The following is an 11,215-nucleotide window of genomic DNA, read 5'->3' as shown; positions in this document are numbered from 1 at the left end:
TAGCAAGTAGGGTTTCCTTGCATGTGGCTGACCCAGGTTTGAATCCCAGCACCCTATATGACCCATAACTCTCTCAAGAGTGGTTCCTCAGTGAAAATCCAGAAGAAAACCTGAGCAAGGCCAGGGGTGCCCCATTCCCGTACCCAAAAAACTCACGTTGTCAGAGTTCAATGGTAATTTCTAATATTTCATTTTTTAAAAAGCATGGACTATATTTGAGAGATATAAATAGATTAGGAAAAAATAAATCTCTATTGCAGAGATAGCAGAAAGTGGATAAAATATTTATGCAGCTATAAAGAGAAGATAATACGTAAATAACAGAAAGGAAATTGAGAAATAATAAAATTAGCGTGTTTACAGTCCACGCTGATTTTTTCAGTAAAGATTTTTTCTTACATGCCCAGATATAAAAAGAAAGAAAGAAAACTCTCTGCCTTATAATTTAAAAGAATTATTTTGAAATTTAGGCACCAGGTTTACAAAGCCACCAACAATAGAATTTCAGACACAAAATATTCCATCTCCAAGACCAACCTCTATCAGGGTCCCACACTAATATCCCAGGTCCATTCCCGACCTTTACATCTCATCTTTTTAATAGTCACATTTTAAAGTTGAATCCTTGTCCTTTGGGTCCCATGCTTACACTCTGAAATAATAGATCACAATATCTTATTCTCAGGAATTGAGCCCTGAAATGATGCAGTTCACCAGTACACGGACAAGTGCCATTTCACTGTTTCTTCCTAAAGAGGCGTGTCAGAGCGCCCTTGATGTCTTTGTTCCTGAGGCTGTAGATGAAGGGGTTCAGCATGGGGGTGGCCACGGTGTAAGCCACGGAGGCGACTGCAGTGTTCTCTGAGTTCTCCGTCACAGCAGTGCTCAGGTACACACCTAGGGATGTGCCATAAAACAAGGAGACCACAAAGAGGTGAGATGCACAGGTGGAAAAGGCTTTAAATTTCCCCTGAGCTGAGGAGATTCTGCGGATGGAGGACACGATCTTACAGTAGGAGTAAAGGATCCCAGTGAAGGCGCCACCCCCAAAGAGCACAGTTGACAAATACATCATCAAGTTACTAAAGAAAGTGTCGGAACAAGCTAGGTGGACCATTTGATTGAGTTCACAGAAAAAGTGATGGATTTCCACATGTGCACAGAAGGACAGTGGCAACACCATGAGGATTTGTAACAAGGAATCCAGGACACTCAAGGTCCAGCACATCAGAAGCAGCTGCCCACAGAGCCGGGGGTTCATGATGACCGTGTAACGCAGGGGTTGGCAGATGGCCACATAACGGTCAATGGCCATCACAGCCAGGAGAAAGTTATCCAGTGCTACAAAGATTAGGAAGAAATATACCTGGGTGAAGCAGCCCTCATAGCTGATGGCTTTGCTGTGTGTCTGGTTGTTCACCAGCATCTGGGGGATGGTGGTGGAGGTGAAGCAGATGTCCACAAAGGACAGGTTGGACAAGAAGAAGTACATGGGTGTGTGGAGGTGGGGGTCTGAGTGGACAGCCAGGATGATGAGCAGGTTCCCCAGCACGGTGATCAGGTACATGGACAAGAAAAGTACAAAGATGATGGACTGAACCTCCGGTTCATCAGAAAATCCTAGAAGAAGAAAATCTCTATTTCCCGTCACGTTCTCAGATTCCATGGAGTGTAAAAACCTACAAGGAAAGAACACGATTATTTCCCACATAAACACATTACTTGCACAATCTTAATTTTTATTGCGATAGTGTTAGAGTACAAATGTTATTAGTTTTACAAGCTTATAAAACATATAAGCTTCTCAGCAGCAAGGTCAAAGAAGGAAATTACATACAAAGGAGCACCCCATAGATTTACAGCAGACCTATCAGAGGAAACCCACCAAGCCCAAAGACAATAGTGCGATGTAGTGAAAAAAATCAATGAAATCAACGCCTCACCAAGAATATTTTATCCAGCCAAACTCTCACTCAAACTGATGGAACAATACACCATTTTAGAGATAAACAACAGCTCAGGAACTTCAAAGACTCAAAAACAAATCTAAAACAAGGACTAAAGGGGCTCCTGTAGGATAAGAAGGAAAACACTTATAAGCACAACCAACTCCTACAGAAAGATGGCACAAAACCCCATGATAATAATCTCTCTCAATGTCAATGGTATAAATGCACCAATCAAGAGACACAGAGTGTCAAAATGGATCCAGAAACTGAAATCAATATTCTGCTGTCTGCAAGAAACCCATCTCTGAACAGTCAGAGCAAACACAGACTCAAAGTTAAAGGATGGAAAACAATCCTGCAAGAAAACTGCTCCCTAAAAAAGCTGGGGTGGCCATACTATTATCCAACAACATAAATTTCAGGATGAAGAAGATTAGAAGGGACATAGATGGACATTTTCTATTTACCAAAGGATACATATAATAGGAAGAAATTACATTCTTAAATGTATACACACCTAATGAGAGACCAGCTAAATACTTAAAACAATTGCTAACAGATTTTAAGGAGGACATTGCTAGCAATACAGTAGTACTCAGAGACTTCAACATTGCCTTATCACTTCTGGATAGATCAACAAGAACAAAACTCAGCAAGGAAATACTGGCTTTGAAGGAAAAAATAGAAGAGAGAGCGCTAATAGACCTATACAGGGTTTTACACCCCAAAAAGGAATACACATTCTTCTACAGTGCACACAGAATATTTTCCAAAATAGACCACGTGCTAGGCCACAAAAAATACCTCAATAGAATCATGAAGATAGAAGTAGTATCAACAATCTTTTCAGACCATGATGCACTGAAGATAGAAGCAGATCACACAAAGACATCGAGAAACAAATCAAACACCTGGAAATTAAACAACTCAATGTTAAACATTCGCTGCCAGGTGACATCTTATTATCTCATTCCTACTTTGGACAAACTGGTAAGCTACCGAATGTAACCTTCCCACACGGCAGAGTCTGGCAAACTCCCCGTGGCATACCTAATATGCCAGATACCAGTAACAATAATGGGTCTCATTCTCCTAACTCTGAAAGAGCCTTGAATATGGCACTTTTTAAAAAAATCTCAGGGCTAGGACAACGGAGACGTTACTGGGGCCTGCTCGAGGCAATTGACGAATAACAGGATGGTCGTGATCATGAATAGTAAACAATGAGTGGGTTAGGAAGAAAGTCAAAAATTAGAAATTGAGCTACTATTTGATCCAGCAATACCACTCCTGGGAATATATCCTGAAGAGGCAAAAGAGTACAGTCAAAATGACATCTGCACTTCTATGTTCATTGCTGCACTGTTCACAATTGCCAAAATCTGGAAAAAAACCCGAGTGCCTGAGAACAGATGACTGGTTAAAGAAACTTTGGTACACTTACACAATAGAGTACTATGCAGCTGTTAGAAAAGATGAAATCATGAAATTCACATACAAGTGGTACATGGAAAGTATCATGCTAAGTAAAATGAGTCAGAAAGAGAGGGACAGACATAGAAAGATTGCATTCATCTGGGGAATATAAAGTAACAAAATAGGAGACAAACATCTAAGAATGGTCGAGATAAATAACCAGGAGGTTCACTTCATGGCTTGAAAGCCAGCCGCACATGCTAGGGGAAAAGGCAGCTCAGATAGAGAAGGGAACACCAAGTAGAGGGTGTTGGGAGGATCCTCCCAGGATGGGAGATGCATGCTGAAAGTAGATTATAGACCGAACATGTTTGCCACTCAATACCTCTTTTGCATACCGCAGCACCCAAAAGGATAGAGAGAACAAAAGGGAATGTCCTGCCACAGTGACAGATGGGTTAGGGGGATGGGGGAGTGAGAGTGATATTGGGATCATTGGTGGTGGAGAATGGGCACTGGTGGAGGGATGGGTACTCTATCATTGTATAACTGAAACACAAGCACAAAAACTTGTAAGTCTACAACTATATCTCATGGTGTGATGGCACAGCGGTAGGGCATTTGCCTTGCTTGCAGCCAGCCTAGTCAAGCCGGGTTCGATTTCTCCACCCCTCTCGGATAGCCTGGCAAGCTACTGAGAGTATCTCGCCCGTACGGCAAAGCCTGGCAAGCCACTCGTGACGTATTCAGTATGCCAAACACAGTAACAATAAGTCTCAAAATGGAGACGTTACTGGGCATGCTCAAGCAAATCTATGAACAATGAGAGGACAGTGTTTTTTTGTTGGTATTTCACTAATAAAAATTGAAAAAAAAAGCATAAGCTTCTTTTTCTATTCAAACTCAAGAAAATAACTTCATCATCTTATGAATATATCTTGTTTCTTTAGGGATCCTTTTTCACTATTTCCGTATATATCTAAGCATAGATTTTTGCCCTGCTATTTCGGCCTTTCATTCATTATGGCATTTGAATTGCAATTTGTTAGGAATGTGAGGAACACGAAATAATAATGATCATATCAGAGGTGCTTACATGGCAGTATATAGCCACCAAAAATACTTTAGGCAAATGGGATGTGATGAAAAAGGAAAAGGTTTAAAATAGAACGTTTATAGTGAATGTTTTTTTATTGTTTTGTTTTGTTTTGTTTTATTTGTTTTTGGACCATGCCCCAAATGCTCAGGGTTATTCCTTGCTCTATGCTCAGGAAATATGCCTGGTGGTTCTTGGGGGTTCTTTGGATCAAACCTAGGTTGGTTGCATCTAAGGCAAGCGACTCACCTGCTGTAATATCTACCATCCCTGAATGTTACTTATTACTAGGATATTTAGATGAGATCAGCAAATGGGTAGAACTGAAGCAGAGATCTGAGGGGTTGGGAGCACCTGGATGCTCTCTGCAGGAAAGTGTGCAGAACACCCAGGGGGAAAAGCTCAGAAACAGTAGCAGGAGGAAAGTGGTTATAGATCACACTGCACAAGAAAGTACACTTATTGAAATGGTGACCCAGTATTTACTAAGTTGGCATAACAAAAAAAGAAGTTGTAATAAAATTGGTAATAACTTTTATTATTAAAAAACAGTAACTGTTCAGAATTAACAAAGATGTATGTAAAACAACAAAAAAGTATGAATAAAGAGTAGTTTTTTAGAAGCAAGAATGGGTACTCTATCACTGTATAACTGAAACACAAGCACAAAAACTTGTAAGTCTACAACTATACCTCATAGTGTGATAGCACAGTGGTAGGGCGTTTGCCTTACGTGCAGCCAGCCCGGTCAAGCCGGGTTCGATTCCTCCGCCCCTCTCGGATAGCCTGGCAAGCTACTGAGAGTATCTCGCCCATACGGCAAAGCCTGGCAAGCTACCTAAGGTGAGGGGTGGAGAGATAGCACAAAGGGTTGGGCATTTGCCTCAAACTCTCACTTCCCATAAGATCGCCAGAGCACAGCCAGTAGAGATTCCTGAGTGCATAGCCAGGAGTAATCCCTGAGCATGGCCCCAAAATTTAAAAAAAAAAAAAAAAGCTAGTAAATAATGATACTGCTTTAAAAACAATGCATGGGCCAGTACACCCACCGCTGCAACAACAACATTCGCTCCAAAGAAAATTTTGCTATCATGTGAGTTACAACAACCACACATTTTCACTGTGAAATGAAATATTTTGTGAACTATTTCGTGCCTGCTGAGAGGATAGGGTGGGAGGGATGGGGTGGGGGTGGGGAAAGACTGGGGATATTGGTGGAGGGATGGTCATACTGGTGGTGGGATCAGTGTTGGAACCTGAATTCCCAAATCAACTGTATTAGAAACAACTTTAGAAATCACAGTGTTTAAATAAAGGGATTTTGTTGGATATTAACCCCAAGTGTTTTAGACTTTGTCAGTGAACTGCCTCTTTTCCTCCCTGCATAGACACTTACAGTGCCCTTATGAGGGTTTATTTTGAATCATTCCTTTGTGCTTTACCTCTTATTCTGTTAACTACTGGATTCCCCAAGTAAGACTTGGTTATTCATAGTAAAACCTTCCGGTGTCCCTGGTTTTTGTATCTGTAGCAAATTACTTGCTTTCCTATTTCCCCTAAAACCTTTTCATACTTTACTATAGGGCAATGATTTTTGCTTAAACACAGAAAGACTGTTAATGCTTTGTTCCTTATATTGGGGAGTTAATTGACTCTGAAACGTATGTACTCCTGGGCATCTGTCATAATTATTTAACTCAGGCTTCAGTAGCAGTAGTTCCTCACACCCCAAAAAGCTAGGTCCCACTAAGGGATCTCTGGAAGGACCCAGAGCAAACAGCAAAACTACCCAGACTGTAGCACTGTCATCCCGTTGTTCATCAATTTTTTCGAGCGGGCACTAGTAACATCTCCATTGTGAGACTTGTTACTGTGTTTTGGCATATCTAATATGCCACAGGTAGCTTGCCAGGCTTTGCCGTGAGGGCTGGATACTATCAGTAGTTTGCCGTGCTCTCTGAGGGGACGGAGGAATCAAACCCCAGTGAGCTGCGTGCAAGGCAAACGCTCTTCACGCTGTGCTATCTCTCCAGCCCTTGGGACAGTCTAGAAATCCTAGAGCACGTCTTGATATAAGCCGTAATAACCTAAAAGACAGGTCCCCAGTGGTGTAGGAAAAGCTATACCAGTCTGAGGACTTAGTCTGAGATTTATAGTAAAGGACTTGCTGACTAGTAACTTCAGCCCTCAGATCCCAGAGAACTAAGCTCTTGGAATCTATCTTTCTTACTGTACTTATTCAAGGAACTGCAAATATTAACAAGAAGCAAGCTTAATTACTATGTACTAGCAGCAAGAGAAAGATAAAAGCAATATAGATATTTGTCGCTCCTGAACAATTTTTTTCTCAGTATAGACTCTGACAGAATGTCTCCTTAAGTTAATGCCTGCAAAGAATCACCTCCTTTGAAATGCTTTACTTCTGCAAATGATCAATCACACCTACATGCAGTGCTATACCTTGAACCCCTTCATAAGTATGTTATTCAGTTCTGAATTAAATGTCCCCTGTCCGTTGTTGGGCTGGAGCGATAGCACAGCAGGTAGGGCGTTTGCCTTGCACGCTGCCGGCCTGGACAACCTGAGTTAGATTTCTCCACCTTCGCTTCCTCCACCCCTCTCCAAGAGCCTGGCAAGCTATCGAGAGTATACCACACGATGGGCAAGGCCTGGCAAGCTCTCCGTGACGTATGTGATATGCCAAACACAGTAACAAGTCTCACAATGTTACTGGGCCTGCTCGAGCAAATCGATGAACAAAGGGAGGACAGTGACAGTGACAGTGACAGTGTCCACTGTCAGTCTGTGGTCCCTCTCCTCCACCAAGAATTCGGGGTAGCAGATCTCAGTCACTGAACATATTGTATCAAGGAACCCCTAACCCACTTTTCTTCATAAGATTTTTTTCTTCATAATAAATTTTTTATTATGGTACCTAGATTTACAATATTTTTAATCCTACTTTTCATGCCTCCATCATTCCAGCACCTCCCCCATCCCCAGAGAGTCACTTCTCTCCACCAATGTCCCCAGGGTCCCTCCCAGACGCCCTTCCTAGGTGAGCTCTGCTCCAGAGACAAATTTTTCAGTTCCAGTGAATTCGACCATTAGCTGTTCCTTTACTGACTCTGTTTCATCCCCTTCATGCCAGAGATTTTCAAAACTTCTGCATGTGGTGACACCAAAATACAGAGATAAATGGAGCTAATTGCAAATTACAAAGCACTGCAAACCCATGAGTTGATAGACTAACTTTTCTCCAAAGCTGTGGATTTTTCTTTTAACAAGATATAAATAAAAACATAATCACTGTCACTGTCACTGTCACCCCATTGATCAGCAAATTACTCATGCGGTGCCAGTAATGTCTCTATTCCTTCCAGCCCTGAGATTTTAGCAGCCTCCTTAATCGTCGTTCCCAATGACTGGGGGCTCTTTCAAGGTCAGGGGAATGAGACCTGTTGTTGCTACTGTTTTTGGCATATCGAATACACCACAGGGAGCTTGCCAGGCTCTGCCCATTTGGTCGGGATACTCTCAGTAGCTTGCCGGGCTCTCCAAGAGGCATATATAATTATATATATAAATTGTTGCCTACCATCAGAACCCCATAAAATATGGTGTGGTAATTATGGAAAATGGGTAGGAAGTGTCTTATGATGTGTCCGGAAAGTGGCCTGGAGCATGGTGGTAGTTGGTAGTGGAGGTCGGCTGCCTGGGCTGGGTCCCTTGGGGCGGGGAGGGCTCTCAATCGCCCCACTCTGGGGTGCCGCGAGTGAAAACAGCCTGGCGCGGAGTCCTGTGGCATGGTTATGGGAGCTTCATTTTATGCTCCCTTCTGGGAGAAGCAGCCATGAGTTCTCATAGTGTGAAAAATAGTAGTGTGAGTAATTCTGTGCTAATACATTTTCAATTTTATATAGAAGAGAGAAATCCTACAAATTTAAGTGTAAACAGGACAGGATAAGAAACCCCAAGTCTGTAGTATTTTGTTTACCTTTCAGTTGTGGGGCTCAGCTGTGCCAAGAGGAACTCCTGGCTCAGTGCTCGGGGGCACTCCCAGCCATCCTGAGAGGACCATGTGGTGTGGGAGATTGAGCCTGGGTCTCCCATGCAAGGCTCTACTCCTCTGAGTCATCTCCTCCATCTGGAGTCATTGTAAATCTCTATCCTATCTGCGTCATTTCTCTCAGTCACTATAGTTTCACTGCTTGCAGAGTTACTTTCAGGTCACCCTAAGTAATACATCAACGTAAATTAGTCAAATCATCATCCAAAGCACCACAAAGGCCATGAACTGTGCATCCTGGCATTCTTCCGAGGCAGGCAGTGGTCTCACCTTTCATTCACTCCCACCTTCCCCTGCATCATTTACACCACTCGCATTTATTGGGTCACTGCAGTGTTCACTCACCTGAGTGGGGTGGCAGGAAAAAAACCCGAATAGAAACCCAAATTGCTCCCTAGGTCCTTGAGGATGGAGTTGGTAGCTGGATGGACCAGCAGGAAGGATTCAAACCTGGATACCCCCAACACACTCACAATTCCACAGCTGCAATCCTGTCCTGAGCAGCCCAGGCTGACCCACTGAAGAGCTGAGCAGAGCAGAAGATACTTACAGCCTCCCGGAGTCTGCTCATTAATCCCTGCTTCATTTCTTACTTGACCTCTGAGACACCACTTCCCTACGGGAGTCTGGTCTGGGCAGAATGGAAATTTCCTGCAGGTAGGGCCTATCCTAGGAGGTCTTGCTAGAAGTCAGGTGCATGGAATCCTCGGGGCTATCCTTTGAGTCTCCTGATGACAGAGATGGCACCTCCCATTTCTTGCTATCGAACCCATGGGAGCACTAGAAGTTTCATACATCTATCCACTTGGGTTTTTGAGAACACCAAATTTGAGTGTCTTGATGCATTCATTTGATTTAATGTGGACATGTATTTTGCATTAAAATCCAACTTCAAAGAAAAAATTAGTGTCGAGGTTTGTCCACTGTGTGCTGGTAGGAAGAATCCCCAATCCTGTCCATGTTCATGAGCTCTTGATGAAGAAGAGGTATCAGGAAATTAGCAGAGCTGTTGCACCCCGAGTTCTCCCAAACTCAGTGAGCACCCCCTAAGCCAAATAGGAGAGAGGGACAAACAGCTCAATATTAGACAGTGGAAGCTGCTGGCAAACAAGAGAATCCCTGTTAGAAAAGACTAGATCACTCTCAGTTAAAGATGCTAGTCATGATTCATCACCCTATGGGCATATGGATATACCCAGACTTTGTTCCACTGTGCATGTTAACTCTTAAGAAACGACCCCATGCTGGCCCTGTGATGGGCACCAGGGGGATGGTGATGATCAGCTGTTGGATGCCCTCTGGTACATCTCCCCATCCATCTGGGTGATACTGCCCTTCTGATTACGTCTGGGGATTGTCCTTGAGGTGAGAGAGCTTTGTAGACATTGCCTCAGAGGCAAAGAATAGTGCCAAAGAGGGTGTGGCCCCCATCATTTGTGATCACTGTTCCTCTATTACGGACAGTTCTGCTTGGCTCTGGTCTATTGCTTTCGCTAGACCATTCTGTTGAGTTTGATGCCACCATTTTGTCTCACCCATTCCAGTGCTTCCACGGCTCCTGGACTCCCCAGAAATCCTCACAAGCCCCTGTGCCTGGGTTAAACTTCACTGTGCTGTGCTTCCCTGCGTTGATTCCCAGTCTCTCGTGGTCCTTTCACTCTCTGGCAGTTACTCTCTCCTATATCTGGTCTGTGGAATTGGGAATAAAGGGTTTCTTTTCAAAAAAACTTTTAAATGATTTTTTAATAATTGTGAGGTAGAGTTACAGACTTACAAACGTTAATGTTTATATTTCATTCATACAATGATCAAGTACCCATCCCTCCACCGTACCCATTCTCCACCAACAATGTTTCCAGTATCCCTCCTTTGACCCCACCTCCATCCCCACCCCACCCCTGCCTCTTTGGCAGGTGCATTCCCTTTTAATCTCTCTCCCTTTGGGTGTTGTGGTTTGGAGTACAGGCAATAAGTGGCCATCATGTCTGGTCTATAATCTACTATCAGCACACATGTTCCATCCCAGGAAGGCCTTCCAAGCATCCTTTACTTGGTGATCCCTTCTCTATCTGAGCTACCCGGGAATAAAGGTTGTTGATTACTGCCGGTGATCAGTCTGCAACCCATTCCTCGTGGATGGCGGACAGAGGAGACTCTACTGGCCTGAAAAGACAATGCCTACCCAGGGACTCTTGTCACTGCAGGAGGATGACTCAGAGTTTAGACACTCAACTAGTATGTTAAGCAACAAATATCCCTTTCAAGGGGCTTCCCAGGATAGCTTGCCAGACAGTCACCAGCGTGCATTCATTTCTTGTCCCTTTAGTGAGATGAAGATGTTAGGACTAGATTAATAAAGTAGACAGATGGGATGGGGAGTTGATGGGGTTTTAAAACCCAGAATTCTGATGCCCTGAAGTGGAAGGCTGACCCCCCAAGCGGGTCCTGTAAATGCTCTAGGTAGAGCTCTCTCTTCCAGGAGAATCTCCCTTTGAGAAAGGCCATTACAAAGTTATTTGTCCTGGTAAACTCAGGCTCTTGAATATGTAAAAGTCTGGCCCAGAGAGATTAGATAGATTTTTGACCAAAGAATTTTGTTCTTCTGCTTCTTATGATTACTGGCTCTCGTTAATAAATGCTGTACCTGAAGGTCAGTTGAAGCTTTCAGTTTATGAGTTTATGAGT

The 11,215-nt window shown here is 43.3% G+C and overlaps 1 protein-coding gene across 1 annotated transcript; it reads right to left on the bottom strand.

The window, feature by feature from the left end:
- Nucleotides 1-736: 736 nt before the first annotated feature.
- Nucleotides 737-1,492, bottom strand: LOC130022274 (olfactory receptor 7A10-like). Its single transcript, XM_056113023.1, has one exon. It carries the CDS (start codon nucleotides 1,490-1,492, stop codon nucleotides 737-739), a length of 756 nt encoding a protein of 251 aa, XP_055968998.1.
- Between the last annotated feature and the right edge of the window lie 9,723 nt (nucleotides 1,493-11,215).

This window comes from Sorex fumeus, unplaced genomic scaffold, assembly GCF_029834395.1.
Source record: "Sorex fumeus unplaced genomic scaffold, SorFum_2.1 ptg000019l, whole genome shotgun sequence".
NCBI lineage: Eukaryota > Metazoa > Chordata > Mammalia > Eulipotyphla > Soricidae > Sorex > Sorex fumeus.
This window is presented reverse-complemented; position numbering and strand designations above follow the sequence as displayed.